Below are 18,236 nucleotides of genomic sequence, written 5' to 3' on the forward strand. Positions count from 1 at the left end.
ACAGCTTTCCGTCAGGGGCTCAGGCCACACGTTCTCCTAATATCTCACCCGAGCACTCCTGGTGCAGGTCACTCTTTCCTCCAACAGCAGCAGGAGATAAAGGTCAGGTCTATGGTTCAATCACTTGTACTCATAGCTCATTTCCTTTGGAGTCCTGAGGACACTATGCCACCCTTCCCTCCCAAACCACATTCTTTCTCATAGGCTGGTTTAGAAAGAACAGGAACTGAGTCAGGCCCACGAAACTTAGAATCCTCAGCTACCACTTAAAAGGTGTTTGGAGCTGGGCGAGCTATGTTGCCTCATTTCACGTGTGGTCCCCAGGACGATCCTAAAGACTGCATTGAGCAGGGCTGCCTTTGGCTTGGAAAAGATGAGCCTCAGGGCTCAGCTGGCCTCACAGGGCAAAGGCCTGCTCCTTAAGGCCCCTGCCTCCTTCAAAGATTCTCTCCCATTCCCTCATCTCCCTCAAGGCGTCTTCTCCAAGTTGACAACTTGGGAGGGACCAAAGCTCCCTCAAAATCAAATTAATGGAGGAATTCCCTGGTGGTCCAGTGGTTAATACCCCATGCTTCCAATGTAGAAGGTGTGGGTTTGATCTCTGATCAGGGAAACAAGACCCCACGTGCCTCACAATGTGGCTGAAACAAAACAAAATGGGAGAGAATTTAATGGTGACCCTAACTGGCTCAGTCAATCCTAAAGGAAATCAATCCTGAATAGTCATTGGAAGGACCCATGCTGAAGCTCCAATACTTTGGCCACCTGATGTGAAGAGCCAACTCATTGGAAAAGACCCCAATGCTGGGAAAGACTGAAGGCAGGAGGAGAAGGGGACGACAGAGGATGAGATGGTTGGATGGCATCACCGATGCGATGGACGTGAGTTTGAGCGAACTCTGGGAGATAGTGAAGGACAGGGAAGCCTGGCGTGCTGCAGTTCATGGGGTCATAGAGTCACACTGAACAACAACTAACTGGCTGGGGCCAAGAGAGTGGATTCGAGTGTAATTAGTGTGGAGACGGGGGCTTCCCGAGGTCCGGGAGTGGGCACAGGGGCCCTGCTTCCAAAGGCAAATAAGACCCACAAACCCCTGACTGAGGCCAAGCGACATGAGGAATATGCGCTTGGGGACCCAGCAGAACAAGGAGCCGTGGGGACCCCAGGCCAGTTATGAGGGGCCTCGGTGGTCTTGCTGGGGTTTGGATATAGGGAGAGAAGAGAAGTCAGTGAAAGCCTGGAGGGGAACAGGCAGGAGGTGGACCCCCAGGGCCGGAGACGCTGGGAGAAGCAGAGGCTTCCACAAGGCACTGTGGCCTGTGCTCTGGGTGCCCCTCATGCTCAGTTGCCCCTCTCTCCAACTCCTCTCGGCCTTTGAAGACTTGTTTCCCCTGCCTGGAGCACCAGGCCCAGGTTGGCAGCGTTCCCCCAGGCTGGCGGAGGGTTTAGGCACAGTTCCAGGACCCCGGAGCACGGCAGATATCAGACCTCCCTTAAAGGAAGCAGCCCCCGGGTGCGGGAGGGGCTCAGCCCCAGGGTTGGGGGGGCCCCTGTGTGGACTTCTAAGGCACAGAGCAACCCCCATCAGCCCTCCGCCCAGGACGCAGGCCTGGCCCTCCCAGCCGCCTCCAGCTCTGGTTCAAAGCAGAGGCTGACCAGAGCCTGGCAGCTGTGGGCTGTCCTCCCTTACCTCCCAGGCCCAGCATCCAGCCTACCTGGCACTGTCCCCGCCCTGCTACCTGGCTCAGGTGACCTCTGCCAAGAGAAGGGAGAACAATGAACCCTTTTGACAGGGAGTTGGGAAAGGAGAGATTTGTAGGAGCCGCCAGACCGCAACATTAGCCCGGTGCAGAGAGAAAGCCCGTCTGTCTCAATCAGGTTCCCCGGAAGGAGGACAGCAGAGGGAGGGAGAGAACAGAGGTCCCTCCTGAGCCCAGAAAAGGGGGATCCCGTCCAAGATCAAGGGCTGAGAAGCCCCTATCACTTGCCGGAGGCAGGGAGGAAGGCTGCCCAGGGGTGCCTGGGGGTGTGCTAGGGGACGGAGTAGGGGACAGGGAGGCACTGGCCCAGGCTGGGTGTGGTCAGCCCAGATTCCTGGCGCTGGCAGCAACCTGGCCCTCCCTGGGAGCCTGTCACCTGACACCAGGGGCCCAGCCATGCAAAAGCCAGGACCAGACCGCCCTGGACAGGGGCAGCTGGTCAGGAACACGCTGTTTGTTCAGGGCCTGGGGTGGGGGAGGGTGGTCCCAGGCAGGAAGGGCCCGGTCGCCCTTATCAGCCGGCTGGCAGGTCTCACCAGGGAGGCCGGGCCTCGAGGGATTTTTCAAGGAAGAGATTTTACTTAACCTGACCGACGTGCCCTCGGGGTCCCTTCCTCCCTCCTGTGGGTCCCACAGTCCCTACATGTGGTCCCCGGCGGCCCTGCTGGCATGGCCAGCCGACTCCTCTATCCTCCCGACCGGACCAAGGACCCAGCATGTGGCACAGTAAGAGTCAGGGCCAGCACGCTGAGGCCTCGGCTGTGGACAGATGGAACTGGGTGCTGTGTTCCAAGTCGGTGCCCTCCAGGTGCTCAGGCCGTGCAAGCATGGAGCCCTCAGTTTCACCTGCAGAAGCGGGAACACTACCACCTGAGTTGTCAGGAGGAGGCGAAGACGAGGCTGACCCTGTAGGGTACCAGCCATTTGTGGGCGCCATTCAAAGCAATTTAACTTACTCAGCTTACCACTGGGGTGGAGGGGTTACTGTAATACCCACTTTACAGATGAGGAACCTGAGGAGCAGAGAGAGTGACGTTTCTGCAGTCACTCAGTGAGCTGGCATCTAGACCCAGACCACCTGGCTCCAAAGCCCTTCGCTGCCTGGCCCAGAGCCCCCGGTGAACTGGAGCTGCCCTTCAGACAATCAGCCCCCAGCAGGGGCTTCCGAGCATCTGTCCACAGACAGTGCTCCTTCCCAAAGACACAGGACGTGCTGCTCTCTCTGAGGCACCTCCCTTGCAGCGAGTGTCAGAGTTTCGCCAGAAGGTGATGGAGGGAGAGACCCAGCGCTGGTTTAGAAGTGGGCATCTGCAAGCCGCTTGGGACTGGCCAATGATGGTGCCAAGTCCCACTTCCCAACTCGGTGCCCTGTAGACCAGCCCTTCCAGGGCGGACACTGACTGCTTCCCCAGATGTGAGGCTCTGAGCTCCAGCTCTGTGCATCCCACTGTCTGCTGGGACCTGCTCACACACCTCTGCTGGAGGGTGCCAAGACCGTCCAAGTTCAACCTCGAGCCAGATAACATTCACAGCTGTGCTAATACTGGAACCACTGGCCACTTAGGCCCCTCGACTTACACACTAACTCATTTAATCCGCACACCAACACTGGGGGCTAGTTTCTACCAGCCTCTCCATTTACGGATGAGGAACTTGTCCAAGGGGGCGACAGAGGATGAGATGGCTGGATGGCATTACCAACTCGATGGACAGGGGTTTGAGCAAACTCCAGGAGATGGTGAAGGACAGGGAAGCCTGGCATGCTGCAGTCCACAAAGTTGCAAAGAATCAGACATGACTGAGCAACTGAACAAGAACTTGTCCAAGGTCACCTGGCCGGTGAACGAACCCAGGCAGTAAGGCACCACGTCTGGAGACGTTTCTGGTTGTCATGTCTTGGGGAGGCAGGGCCGGGCATGCTGCTGCTCCTGAAGGCCCCAAATGTCAACAGTGCCAAGCCCAGCGCCCCACTGCCACTGCTGGGCCCCACCCAGTCAATGCAACATCTCTTAAGGGCTTTGAGCTTACCTGCTTCAGACTGAAAGGTTGAAAAAAAGTCCCAGAAGCACCTTACCTAAGTCATAAATGAGATCGCTCACACCCCTGCTCAAAACCCACCAGGCTCTGGTGTAGCAGACCCAGACTCCGAGGTTCCAGCCTCCCTGGACCTCACGGCTGGGGGCGGGGCTTGGGCTCCCCAATCACCGAGGATCTGACCTCACCCTCCAATCCCGACCCTCCAGGCTCCACCGCTCACCCAGAGCCTAGATGAGTTTAAGGCCCTCACCTTCCCCAATGATCTCCCAAGACTTCCCCCACTTCAGACCATCAGCCCTCTTGCTTACACCAGATTATAAACATCCTGGAGGGCAAAGGTCTTATCTGAGATTCTCAAAGCCCCAGCCCTGGGCTGTGTATACAGTAGGTACTCAAAGCATGTTTCTCAGAAGTGAATGGAAGGAAGAAGGAATTCCAGGAGCTCCCCTCCCTCTCCCCAGCCAGGCCTGGGGGTGGGGCAGCTGAGTTTGGGGGCACGGTGGGGGGCCGATTCCTCTACTTGGCCCCACCCCAGCTCCACCCTGTTGCTCCACAGTTGGAACTTGAGGCGGGGGTTCATCCCTCTTCGCTGAGCCTGTCTATCCGGTTTGCACTGGAATCAGCCACCTTTTTGGGGTGTAAGATCCCAGCGTCATCAGGGGCAATGGAAGGCAACAGCGATCACACCCAGGCCCCGTGGTGGGTGCTGAGGTTCTGAGACCCGCACTCAACACCCATGAGCTGCTCCCTTGGGAATGAGAATGGCAGCTCTCCCGTTCATAACACCTGCGTGTGCACATATAAACACACACCCATACCAAGGCCTAAAAGCCCCACCCATGGCTTCCTTACCTCAGTGGGAGGAGGTGTTTCTTCGGGGAAGCCCTGATCCCAGAGGCGGGTACCCTCAGTGCCAAGGTCAAGAAAATTAGAGGAAAACGGCAGAGTGCGTTGGGACCCTGACCAGCCTTAAACACGCCCCTGGGAGCTCTCTCTCCCTGGGAGGCACGCAGCCCCAGGAAATAGCAGCTGGCACTCCAGGGCCACTGTGCCCAGCCCTTAAATGATCTAATTCCACGTGGTCCACATGATGGGCCTACGCAGTGTGTGATCGGCACTGGCTCTCCCCTCTTCTAAGAGGCTAAGCTGGATTGGAAGCCCACCTGTCAGCGTGGCCTGGAGGGACCCTAGGTGCCCCTCTGAGGGGAGGAGCACTCTGCTGCTCCCCTTCCCGCCGTCCACCTTCTGGAGGGGAGGCCGGGGCCTAGATCAAAGCAGAAGTGAGAGGGGCTAATTACCCCGGATTGACTTCAGATTGCCAGGTGGCCTTGGAGCTAATAAACCGCGCTGTGCTCCTTCCCCTTTACAGCCTGGCTCCAGCCTTCCCAGGGCCAGGCTTCGCGGAAGCCCTGTGATCTTGGGAAAAGGACACTCACTCTGGGGGGTGGGGGGCGGGGGGCTTAGGAGCAGGTGTGGGGTAGGGGCAGTCAAATGCCAACCCGCACCTTCTCACAGGTGCCTCTCCCCACCCGCCCAGGCACAGAACCTGCCAGAAGGAACCATGAGTCCCCCTTGTAGGGAACGCCGTGTTTTCTATGGGGAATGATTTGAGGAGGGAGGGGACAGCTGTAGCCTGTGGCCCCAGGGCTCCAAGGAAGCTGGCATCATGGGAACAGGACTACACTCTGCAGGACTCACAGACATCTCATCCTCCCTAGCCCTAAGCCTCCCCCATAAGCCTGGGGGAGGTAGGCAGGGTGCATGGTTTTATCCCCACGTTACAGGTGGGGAAACTGAGGCTGGGAGAGATGGAGGGACTTACCGAGGTCAGAGAGAGATGAGGGGCAAGGAGAGCCCACTGCTGGGCATCCTGCTCTCCTTGCCCAGGAAAGCTGCCACCCAGACCCCATTTCCAAAACCTAGGTCCCAGGGGGCACGGTGGGTGGCGCCAAGTAAGCACTGTAGTCCAGGTAAAGGCGACCCCAGTGCCAGCCCCCGCCTGGGGGGAGGGTGACACCTTCTGTTCGTTTGTTTGGCTGCGTGGCACTTAGTTCCCCAACCAGGGATCAAACCCGCACCCTTGGCAGTGAGAGCATGGAGTCCTAACCACTGGGCCACCGGGGACGTTCCTGCGGGAGGGGTACCTCCATGCCCACCATCTACACCCGGCCAGCCCACCACTCCCCTTACCTTGTTAAACTGGAAGAGGTCCCTCTTGAGTCTCTCCCTCGCAGGGTCGTGTCCTGGCCTCAGGAACCTCCTCATCTTGTTGTGTGCGGCCCCCTGGGGAAAGCGGGGAAGAGCTGAGCGCCTGGCGAGGGAGGCCCCAGAGCCGGGCCCAGCACCCAGTGCGGGCAGCCTCTCTCCCCGAGCCTGCAGGTGGCTGAGCCCCGGGCCGGGCCGGCTTCACTCCACCCTGGGCTTCCCCACGGCCCATCCCTGGAGTGCGCCTCCCTAACAGGAGACTGGAGGGAGGAAGCCCTGTACCCGGAGGCCCACAGCCAGTTAATGCTCTGATGCTTGCTCCCAGCCACCTGCAGGCCTTGTAAAGCCAATGGGAGAAGCTGGGGGAGGAAGCCATTTAGCCCGGCTTTATAGCAACAAGAAGGGCCAGAGGCCCTGAGGTTAATTAAGCTTAATAGTTAACCTGTTTTCTGGAGAACCATAAAACTCTGGCTACCCAGAAAGGGAAATTTCACAAGCTTCTGTCTTCAGAACCGGGCGGAAGTGGGAATGCAAAGGCGGTCCACCTGGGCTCACAGATCAGAACCCAGATGGGAGAGGGGAAAGGCCCAGGGGAACTCCCGTGGCGGGTCAGCACTCCTGCAGACTCGTCCTTCCGACTTCAGGGAAGGCTGTCCGGGGGCTCTGGGCTGAGGCTGCTCCCACCATCCCACCCTACACCAGGGACCCACGCGGGAGCTGGGTCCACCCCCACAGCTGCCGGGGCCTGCGCAGCCCCAGGCTTCCGCCCCACCTCCCTGTCTCATCTCTGGCTCTCCCAGGTCCAGCACCCTTGGGCTCTGATGGGGTGCGCTGGTTTTCCCACGGGCCCAAGGGGAGGCTAATCAGGAGAAAAAACCTGCTCCCAATAAAGAAACCAGCTCAAAGCCCCCAAACTGCCCGCCCACCACAGAACGCATTCCCCAGTCCAAGGGGAACTATTTCTGGCTCATCCTTGGGGAAGAGGGTGGGATCACATGGGCTCCAGCTTCCTGCTTCCAAGAGCACAACCTCCCACTGACCACAGGACGCCAGGGCCTGTCCTTGGAAACACAGGGGCTCAGGCCCACCCTGGAAATGGCTTCCCATTTGGGGGGAGCCAGAGAAGGCCCCACTCCTCCAAGGACCAGCAGGCAGTCGGGAAACTCCTAGGTGCCTGCTTGACCCGAGGCCCTGCAGCAGGTTTGGGGAACAAACATGGGAAAGTCCCCCAGGCTTCTGGGAGTGAGAACGGACCGAGCGCTGGGCTGCAGCGACCTCCTGGACAAACAGCTGAGCTGGTGGCCAGGCATTCCAGCCGTGGGGGAGGGTGCACCAGCTCATCAGCCAGCTGCCCCAGGCTCCTGGTGGTGCCACTCCCCCTCCCCCAGCCTTGGCCACTGGGTCAGAAGTCAGAGAAAGCCAGGAGGGTCGCCCCAGAGGAGGAGAGGGGCCCGCAGACTCCAGGGCGAGGCTGCCCTGGACTCTGCCCCGGAGACCCTCGTAGGGCCTGGGGTCAAGCAGGCACAGGGCCATCTGTACTGAGGACCCACACAGGCGCAAGGATGACACTGCGCAGCCCCGGGGAAGATGTGCATGTCGGGGGGCCGGGGGCAGCCCCACCTGGGAAGGGAGGACGGACGCTCCATCTACCCAGCTGCCCCTTGGGGGCCCTGCTGCCTAGCAGCACTGAAACACACTTGTGAGTTAGAACAAGGTGTACCCGAGCCTCATTCTGGGTGTTCACCTTCCAGAAGCCTCCTTGGAAGGTGAGTGGAATATCCCTACTTGGCAGACAAGGAAAGGAAGACCACAGAGGCTGGGCAACTCGTCACATCACTGAGAAGGGATGGACAGAATGCAGATTGCCCCCAGGAGTGGTGGATTCCCAACTCTTGGGGCTCTGGGAGGCAGCCAAGGAGGCATACAACAGGACAGCGGATGCCTGGTTATAGCCCCGGATTCAAAGGCACAGATGCACGTAGACACACTCCCACATGCCTTCAGCTCGGGGCCAACCAGGCAGCGGCGTGGCCACCGGCATGCTGCGGCTGGGCAGGGCTGGGTGGCCTTGCCTGCCCCTGCCACTCACTCCCCCGCGGGCTGGGACACCCGTGGCCTGCAGGGACGGAGTCAGGACCTCGGTGGGTACACACTGCATGTGCTGCTCACTCCAACCCACCCTTCAGAGGAGCTCCCAATACAGGAGCACCGCCCACGATGAGGCCTGAAAAGAGCCTTCCCGTCTCGAAGGAGGACAGCTCTGGGACGGGCTGGACTCAGCTCCAGGCAAAGCCTCGGCTCCACTCACCCCAGACAAGCAGGTTCTCTGCGGAGAAGCTTCAGGAACCTGGGCCTGCCTGGAGCTTCCGGGGGTGGAACAGATGCTATCGACTCAACCCAGTCCTGAGCGGGAGAAAAAGACGTCAGGGAAAAAGCCCAGGGCTGGGGACGCAGAGTTAGGGCTCACAGCTGGGTGGCCCTCAAGCAGTTCCTGGAGGCCGAGAACGCTGGTCTGCAATGAGAGTTATCAAACTCCAGGGCCTGGCACAGGGCAAACCCCATCCTAGGACTGCACGCACAAGATCCTCTGACAGCCAGACGAGATCCTCTAGCTCGCCAAGCTTGCACCCTGGCAGGGGGGTGTGGTGACTCACAGGTACACGAAATCAGTCGGCGGGCTGGTTTCAGGCAGAGATCAGAGCCTCCAGGAAAATAGGGGAAGACACTTCAGTGGAGGGACCAGGGTGGTCAGCAGGACCTTCCTGGGTCTGGGTCTCTGCATCTGCCATTCCTTCTGCCTGGGACGATTTTCCTCCAGACGCTCTAGTGCCTCCCACCCTCGTCTCCTCCCCCGTGGAGCTTGCTGAATGAATGAATGGAGGTGATAATACCTCCACACTGTCCTGGATGGCGGGAAGCAGTATGCCATGGGAGGATTCGGCGCAGGGCGTGTCAGGTGGCCAGAACAAGCTTGCGTGTGCCTGGGGGGGCCGGGCGCAGGCAACAGGAGGGACGCCGTGGGTCGGAAGGGGGTTCTGGTGGGCCACAGTGAAGAGCTTCAGTTTGTCCCCACTGGAAACCCCCTGACAGTCCTGGGCAGGGGCCTGACGGGGTCCGCCCTCCCCTCCCCAACTGTGTCCCCCTCTGCTTGGCCTTCTGACCATCTGCTAGGCCCTCCACACGAGTCCCATTCACTCTGGTTTCCATGCTTTTGTCTTCATGATTCTCTCTGAAATAATCTTCTTGCCCCTCAGGCAGCATATTTAAAAAAAATCACCTTCCGTACAGCACAGGGAACTCTCCTCAATGTTATGGGGCAGCCTGGATGGGAGGGGAGTTGGGGGAAAATGGATACATGTACCTGTACAACTGAGCCCCTTCGCTGTTCACCTGAAACTATCACAACATTGTTAATCAGCTATACCCCAATATAAAATAAAAACTTTTATTTTTTAAATCACTTTCCAAAAGCATTTGTATTTGAAGCTATCTTGACCATGGTCACTCACTGTGCTCCCTCAGCGCTGGACCACACCTCAGGCTAAAATGATGTCTAAAACCACCGTGGACTCAGGCACCCACTGAGCTCCATGGAGGCCCTCCCCAACCTTGTCATGCTGGTCATTAAGTTACTAGGAAAAATCAGAGGCCACCTAAGTGGCCAAAAGCAGGCGACGGGTGAGGGGTGCTCAGCCCCACGACGGGAGGCAGACGGTCACGAAAAGGGCAGGAGATGATGGCTGTGGAAACATGTGTCCAATGTATCCGGGAGTCGGGAAGAATCTACTAAAAATATTTACATAAGTTGACAACACACTGGAAGGGTTATGGGATTACCAGCGATGTTTTTCCTCCTTTCTGATTATCTGCCTCCCAGGAAGGGTGATAAGAAGATCACATGGAGGGGGGCCCAGGCAACGGTCAGGTGTGAGGACAACCCTGTGCTCACAGCAGGCACTCAGTCCTGTTGGGGGACGACTGCTCCTGCCGCCCCCCACTCCCCTGCCACTGTGGACCTCGAATTGAGAGCAGAGGCAGGGAGCAGACAGGTGGGTGGAACCAGCTGTGTGACCTCAGGCTTCAAGGGCCCAGGCCGTGAGCTTCAACAGGAAGGCCTGGGAGGGGGACTGGCGAGCTCTCGGGTGCTGCAGACATCAATGCCGCTTCTACCACGAGGGAGGTGGGAGAGGAAGTCGGGGCTCCTCCAAGCTAAGGAGCCCCTTGCCACGTCTGATGCCAAGAAGAAAGTCACTCAGTCGTGTCCGACTCTTTGCAACCCGTGGACTGTAGCCTGTCCGGCTCCCCTGTCCATGGAACTCTCCAAGGAAGAATACTGGAGTAGGTTGCCATGCCCTTCTCCAGGGGATCTTCCCGACCCAGGGATTGAACCCAGGTCTCCTGCATTGCAGGCAGATTCTTTACCAACTCACTGGGGATGGAAGAGTTCTGAGGGTCCTGGTTTCCTGCACTGGGGGAGCTACCTGGCTAGAGCATGACTCCTGGTGGGGTTGGGGGGGGTGCGGCTTCCTGAGAAGAAACACCTTCTCCATCCCCTGAACTTTCTGAAGACTGCCCAGTAGAACTTTCTGAAGGCTCCCAAGAGGAGCCTGGTGGGCTACAGTCCATGGGCTGCAAAGAGTCGGACACGACTGAGTGACTAACACCTTCTTGGCATCAGATGTGGGGGGCACCTTAGCATTTAGGGGCCTCGACTTCTTCTCCCACATCCCTCGTGGTAGAAGCAGCTCTGATGCGTATGGCGTTCCGTCTCCAATCCTGCCCACCACAACCTCTGTCTGTCACCAGATCTACCTGTGGGCCACCCTCCCTGCTCTGCCCAGCTCTCTGGTCCCTCGGGGGTGGCCACTTAGGGCTTAGGGTCTGCCGGGCCACGAGGCTTGCCGACCTGCGGCTCATTTGTACTTGCTCTGCCCCGCAGGTCTCTGCTTCGTGCCTGGAGCTGGCCTGAGAGGCCCCCGTGGGCCACTGGCCTGGCCAGCCCTTCCCTTTCACTGCTCTAATCGTCCAACACTACTTCTGGCTTAAAATTGGTCTCCCCTCACCCTGATGCCCACCCTGGGAAAAAAAAAAATAAGAGAGCTGCCTACTTGGCCAGATGTTTGTTGATTAGTCGCTAAGTGGCGTCTCTTTTGCAACCCCAGGGACCGTGGCCCGCCAGTCTCCTCTGTCCATGGAATTATCCAGGCAAGAGTACTGGAGTAAGTTACATTTCCTTCTCCAGGGGGTCATCCCGATCCAGGGATCGAACCTGCCTCTCCTACATTGGCAGGTGTGTGTGTGTGTGTGTGTGTGTGTGTGTGTGTGTGTGTGTGTGTGTGTGTGTGTGTGTGTGTGTGTGTGTGTGTGTGTGTGTGTGTGTGTGTGTGTGTGTGTGTGTGTGTGTGTGTGTGTGTGTGTGTGTGTGTGTGTGTGTGTGTGTGTGTGTGTGTGTGTGTGTGTGTGTGTGTGTGTGTGTGTGTGTGTGTGTGTGTGTGTGTGTGTGTGTGTGTGTGTGTGTGTGTGTGTGTGTGTGTGTGTGTGTGTGTGTGTGTGTGTGTGTGTGTGTGTGTGTGTGTGTGTGTGGTGCGTGCGCGCGTGTGTGTGTGGTGCGTGCGCGCGTGCGCGTGCGTTTTACCACTAGCCACCTGAGAAGCCCACCTACTTGGCCACAGGCTAGTAAAATCCCACCTGGTCTTCCCTTCCCATCCTCTGCTCAGACCCTGCATGGGTAGGGGGCCCACACACACCTGCTGAAGGCAGAGAAGAAATACACACATGGGGGTGGGCTTGTCTTGGCTCCCTGCCCTAAGCAGCACTTCTGATTGCGTCACAGGGAGGAAGAAGGGGGTTGGTTCTCATAATAGATGGCTCGTCCCACACTGGCATGGTTTGGGGCACCTGGGCTCATTTATCCCCAGGAAACAAAGGCTTGACCAAGCTGTGCCAGCCTGTCCTGGAGGTGTGCGATGGGCCAGCTCCCCCTAGAAGGTCCCTCCATGGCCTGGGCTGCTGGGAGAGGCTACATCTGGAAGCAGCGCTCTGGACACCTGGGGCCCACGGGAAAGAAGGCTCCTGGAGCCGCGGGAGCACGTATCCCCTGTTCACAATCACTGGGAGCACGTCTGGCGTGGGGCACAGCCCCGGCTCAAGCCAGCTCCCCACAGCCTGCTGCTGCTGAAACCGCCCTCCCTTCCCCGACATCCTGTGTGAGGCCCGCGCACAGCTTTGGCCTCCGTCTGCAGGGTGTGAGCACGCCCCTGCACCTCCCACCCCGGGGGAATGGTAAGGCAGGGCTCTAAGCGCCCGGGGCAGCTGCTGACCCCTCCGGCATCTGCCTGTGCCAACTCAGATGCCCACGGCTGCTCTGCTGGCGCCTGAGTTGTCCAGGGAAACCCAATCCCCCAGAGACACCAGGCAGCCCCTGGCCAGCAGCTTAGCAACCAAACCTTGGCTCACAGGGCACCTCTGTGGAGGTGGGACTAAACACAGGAGGCGGCAGCCACAGTACTGCCGTCACTGCTGCTGTTGGGCAATAAAAGTGACGGAGAGGGAACTGTGGCCAGATGCTGCTTGAAGCACTCGACGAGCATCCTCTCATGTAATTCTCCCAACTACTTATGAAACAGCTAATTCTGAGCGCTAGCAAGCCTGAGAGGAGTCCAAGTCCCAAGCTGAACTCCAACCAGACTGCACAGCGTCCGCTCAGTTCAAGCCTCGCTCCCAGGACAAAGGGGCTCCCCAAGAGCCCTCGCCCTCCCTGGCTGGCTCCAGGTCAGTCACCACCCCTCCTGCCACACTGTCCATCCCACGGAGCCACAGGCCAGTCCTCCAGCCCTGGGCGGGCCGTCCTACAGGGTGCGGGGGTGGGAAGTCAGAATGCCTGCGTCTCTCCACATCCCCATTCAGTCCTCACCTGCAATCTAACCCCAGCCTCCCTCCAAGTGACAGACTGGGACTGGCCAACTATGGGGAAAAGCAAAGCCACTCTGGGGAGAAGACAGACGACGACTTGCCTGGGGTGGGGATGCGTAAGCTGCCTGGTTTATCTCATCAAGCTCCATAACATGACCTCCAACTTGCCTAAAACTTGAAAGGCCAACCCATGGAGCTTTCAGGATATGTCAGCCCCAGGACAGACATGCCTCACCTTCCATGGTCGTATCTCCAGTGCTTAGGGCCCTGACACGTGAAAGTGAAAGTGAAGTTGCTCAGTCATGTCCGACTCTTTGCGACCCCATGGACTGTAGCCCACCAGGCTCCTCCGTCCATGGGATTCTCCAGGCAAGAATACTGGAGTGGGTTGCCATTTCCTTCTCCAGGGGATCTTCCCGACCCAGGGATCAAACCCAGGTTTCCCACATTGTAGGCAGACGCTTTAACCTCTGAGCCACCAGGGAACCTCCCCGACACATGAGAGGCACCGAATTTTATTTAAATAACTCCCTCACTTCCTGTAGGGCTTCCCCAGGAGCTCACTGGTAAAGAATCTACCTGCAACACAGGGGATGCGGGTTCCATCCCTGGGTCAGCAAGATTCCCCTGGAGGAATGCATGGTAACCCACTCCAGTATTCTTGCCTGGCGAATCCCCTTGGACAGAGGAGCCTGGCGGACTACAGTCCATAGGGTCCCAAAGAGTCAGACACACTGAGCAAGGCAAGTCATCTTCTGTAAGCCTGTGCTCATGTGTGACCTTTTCCATGAAGCCCACCCTGACCCCTTTCTAAAGTTGCAACCTGCCTCCCTCCCAAGGGGTCTCAATCCCCCACCTCAGTTTTTATTCTAGCTCATATTGCCTTTTAGCAGATTATTTATTACCTACACTTATTCCTGGCCACTCAAGATTCCCATCCTTTAGAACAAGAGTCCTGTGACAGCCGAGATCTTTGCTTGGTGCAAGGATTATGCCTGGTGTCTAAACCACACCGCACATACAGAGACACTAACAAATACCTGTTGAATAAATGAACAGCTGGGACTGAATGAGGATCAAGTAGGCAAACATGTTCTCCAGGTAGGAGCCACTGATCCCAAAGAGCACTGGGCTGGGGCCCCAGGGGAACTTCCTGTTCTCACGTCTCTGGCCAAGGCCGGGGCCATGTGCACACTACACCTGACATGGGGCCGTGGATACCTCATGGCCCCTGTCTTAGCCCGAAGTTTCAGGAGACCCGGCTCCTTGGCAAGGAGAGCCACCAATAACATTATTTACTAGAATCAAACAGTCCTGCGCCCAGATGTCCTTCTCATCAAAGGCTGGGAACACTGAGTCAGGTGTCTCGAGAAAAGTCTCCAGTCTCTGCTGGATTCCTGAAGGGTAGAGTCAGGTGCCTAGCTGCTTCCCTGTCCCCACGCCCAGAGGAGCCTCTCCTAGCTCAAGAATTCACTGTGGCTCCTGGGGAGGGGAAGGAATGGGGTGACTCCTCTGAGGACCAGTTTCCTCTGAGAGGCGGGGTGGGGGAGAGAAGGCCACCCCCAAGGGAGGTGGACAAAGGCCCACGGGGACAGCCCACAGGGAGGGGAGGCTTTCCCAGGGAACCCTGGGGAGCCGGGGCTGGAGGAGGGCAAACGGTACTGGTGGTCCCATGGGGACCCCATCTTCTGTCCCACACCCCACTTCTTCCTGCAAAGGACTCCAGAGCCAGGGGAAACAACGTTGCCAGAGACCTGCCGAGCCTCGAGCCAGGAGGAGCCCTGATAGTGCTATCACCCGAGTGAGATAAGAAGGCCTCTCCGGGCTGAGTACTCAGGATAAGTGGGTCCAGGCAGCCAGTGCCGCTCAAAGCAGCCAACCCAGGGGCAGAGGCCATGGGCCTCCTGGGCCTTCGCCGGGCCCCTGATTCGGGTGTCTCAAAAGCTGCGGCTGACATGTCTGGGAGGACCCTTCTACAGAGGCCACATTGCCCCTGACTCCCGCCAGGGATGCTCAATGTCTCCAGTGGGGTAGACGGCAGGGCACAGGCCGATAGCAGAGGATCCCACCCTTCCCAGCTCCATGCACCATCTGGGAGGGAGGGTCCCAGGGCCAGGAAGTCCTGGCAGGAGATATCTCTTCCCTGAATGAGGCTGACGGAACACATGACGGAGTTCAGAGAAAAATCTTAATGGCAACAGAGCAGCCCAGGAACGCGCTTCCCCTACTCACTGACCCCGCCTCCCACCCACCCACCCACCCACCCACCAGGGTGCAGAATGTGTAACAGTCAAGCCCTCCCCCGAGCACAAAGCAGAGGAGATTAGATTGTACACACACACACACTCCCCCCAGGAAAGGCTGCCCCAGCTGGGGTCTGGCCATCAGGCCTCACTCCCAGCTTAAGCAGCAGAAATACCGAGGGCCACTGGAACCGAAGTGAAAGTTAGGAGAGACCTCAGCCCTCCAAGAAGCAACAGCCTCATTCTCAAAGTTCTCATTCTCCAGAGGTTTTCAAAAATCGGGATTTCTGGACAGAGAAGCCAACTGCCCTCATGACCCGTCCGGGCTCAAAAGGCCCCGGCATTTGCCCTAAGGCTTGCTGCAAGTGACCGCATGGCTTTTATGCTTCGTGGGGAGGCTAAGCAGCCTGCCCTCACCTGGCGCCGGCCAGGACCAGGTGTTTATGATATTTTTCATCCTCTTGTCAACATCTGTAAAAACAAGGTTTACCGATGTTCAGCACGGTTAAGTAACAGAGTCAAGGTCATGTAGTGAAAAGTCAGCATGGCACAATTCAAAACTATACCAAAGCCTTACTGAGGGCTTCCTGGTTGTTCAGCGGTAAAGCATCCACCTGACGGAGACACAGGTTCAATCCCTGGTCTGGGAAGATCCCACATGATGCACAGCAACTAAGCCCATTTGCCACAACTATTGAGCGTGTGCTCTTGACCTCAGGAGCCACAATTACTGAGCCCACGTACTGCAACTATTGAAGCCTGTGCACCGTAGAGCCCGTGCTTCACAACAAAAAGTCACTGCAACAAGAAGTCTGCACACCACAGCTAGGGAGTAGGCTCCACTCACCATGACTAGAGAACAACCCGTGCAGCAGAGAAGACCTAGCACAACCAAAAAAGAGTAAAAAAAGGCAAGCACTACACCTGAGGCAAGACTACGAAGCAAGAGGGAAGTTTTTCCCTCTTGGGAGCTCCTATTACCTTTAAAATTTTTGACCCTATTATGGGTTATCTGGGATTAAGACACTTTTTAAACGCTACTAAGAAGTTGGGTTTCCCTTGTGGCTCAGTGATAAAGAATCCACCAGCCAATGCAGAACACATGGGTTCGATCCCAGGGTCCGGAAGGTCTCCTGGAGAAGGAAACGGCAACGCACTTCTGTATTTTTGCCTGGGAAATCCCATGGACAGAGGAGTCTGGCGGGTTACTGTCCATGGGGTGGGGAAAGAATCCAACAGGACTTAGCGACCAAACAATAACAAAGGACTAAGTTACTAAGTTAATAAAATTATATTAGTCTGCTGCTAAAGGGGATGCTTCTTTGACTCAGAGAAGATTAGGGATGCAGGATGACCCAGACCTTGGAAATAACTGCCTAAGGGCTCCCACCGAGACTGGCCCCATCTAACTTTAGAGAAGAGCAGCAGGCACTCGAAGCACCCAGAGTTTGGTCTGAGTCCTCACTGACGAAGGTGAGCATTGCGGGCAGATGGTTGAAGAAAACCAAATCCGAATGCCCTGTGCATAACATAAAGAAGCTGGCCCATCTCTTCCAGGACCATTCCCATGCTTCAGCTCACAAAACCCAGACGGTCTGCCTCAGAAGCCACTTCTGCTCTTGGCTCCCCGCTGAGCTGGGCCAGGGCTCTTCAGTACTGCTGCTCTGAGCCTCCCACCTGGGGTTTCCTGTCTCCGTGACACACAACCCCTCCTTCTTCCCCTCTCTGCTCAGAATCCCCTCCCCAGATTGAAAAGACTCTGAGTTGGAAGCTCCGGGAAGGGTGCCTAGAGCCTAGGTTAAGATGCCCTGCATCTGGCACAAGGATCCCCAAGGGAAGGGCGCTGAGTCTACGCCCCGCCCACCTCACCCAAAGCTCACCTGTCTCAGGTGAGAGCCTCAGGGGGCCACTACCATGTTCTACCCGCAGCCCAAGCTCAGGGTGCCTGGGAACCGTCCAGCTCCGAGAAAACCAAGAGCAAACTGCACTTTCTTTGACACACAGAATTTCTCACTTCTCGCCAAGTCCCAGCGTCCCGCAGCGCAACCCTACCCCGGTGGCCGTGGAAAAGAGGCTGGGTCTCCATCACGTCCCCCAAAGGGATCCAAAGCTGCCTGGGGCGGAGAAAGGCCCCAAGACCCAAGTCCCTCCCGCGGGCTTCCTGCGTCCGGGGATTAGGAGGCACAAAGGGCCGGCAGGCAGAGGGCCCAGATGGCAGGGGCAGGGGCTAAGCCGCCGACGTAACGCGCTCCGGCCCCCTCGGGCGGAGAGAGGGCCGCCGGGGGCGCGCGTCGCCAGCCTCTCCGGCCAGGCGCCTTACACGTGGGGCCCGGGGCTCGGGGGCTCCGTCTCCGCCCGCGGTGACCCTCGCACTCTGCCGGGCCGAGCACCTGTTCCCCGCTCTACCAAGCCAACACGACTGTGCAAGCCCGAAACCCAAGTTCTGTCTGTGATCGCGGGCGGATCGGGCACGGAAAAGTTCCCAGCCGCACTTTCTACAGGTGTCTGTCTCCCAGACGAGCGGAGCGACGGGATCCGGGGCGAGGCGAGCGGACCCGCGCGCAGCCCTCCCCGCCCGGGGAGGCCAGGGGTCCCGGCCCTCCCCTGCCTTCCCGCTCCGGCCGGCGGGCGCCCCGAGGGGGCGGCCTCGGCCAGGTGGGTCCCGGCCCGCACCTCACCTGGAACCCCAGACCGGCCCCCGCCCGAGGCCTCCGAGTCCTCCTTCGGCCCCGGCCACCGGCTCCGCTCGCTCCGCCGCAGGCCCGCAGGCTGCTGGGCGGCCGTCTCCTTCCTGCTCACCTCCGGCGCGGCGAGCAGGGGGCGGGGCCGCCTCTATTTACATAAAGGGAGAGCCGGCCCTGAGCGCCGGGCCCCAGCGGCCCCGCCCCCGGGACTGGCCCCGCCCCCCGGGACTGGCCCCGCCCCTAGCGGTTCGCGGCCGTCGAGGCGGGGGCGCCGCGCCGGCGCTCTCGGGGAGGCGGGACTGCGCTCAGGCCAATCCACGGCTCCGTCCCGCCCGGGGGCGGGGCTCCGGCCTGCGTGAATATGCACGAGGCACTGCCAGCCCGCCCCCAGCCT

At 58.6% G+C, this 18,236-nt stretch overlaps 1 protein-coding gene across 4 annotated transcripts in view; it reads right to left on the bottom strand.

The window, feature by feature from the left end:
* LLGL2 (LLGL2, scribble cell polarity complex component) overlaps positions 1-17,969 on the bottom strand; it is a 34,203-nt gene extending 16,234 nt beyond the window's left edge. For 3 of the 4 annotated variants that reach the window (XM_018063812.1, XM_018063811.1, XM_018063809.1), the window contains exons 1-2: positions 17,837-17,969; positions 5,989-6,081 (exon numbers count right to left, since the gene is read on the bottom strand). In XM_018063812.1, the coding sequence (XP_017919301.1) occupies positions 5,989-6,063 (75 nt within the window). In that variant the 5' untranslated portion in view covers positions 6,064-6,081; positions 17,837-17,969. Of the gene's footprint in view, positions 1-5,988; positions 6,082-8,311; positions 8,407-17,836 lie in introns of all 4 variants that reach the window. The other variant, XM_018063810.1, reaches the window with a different exon arrangement.

The sequence above is a fragment of the Capra hircus genome, chromosome 19 (genome assembly GCF_001704415.2).
Source record: "Capra hircus breed San Clemente chromosome 19, ASM170441v1, whole genome shotgun sequence".
NCBI lineage: Eukaryota > Metazoa > Chordata > Mammalia > Artiodactyla > Bovidae > Capra > Capra hircus.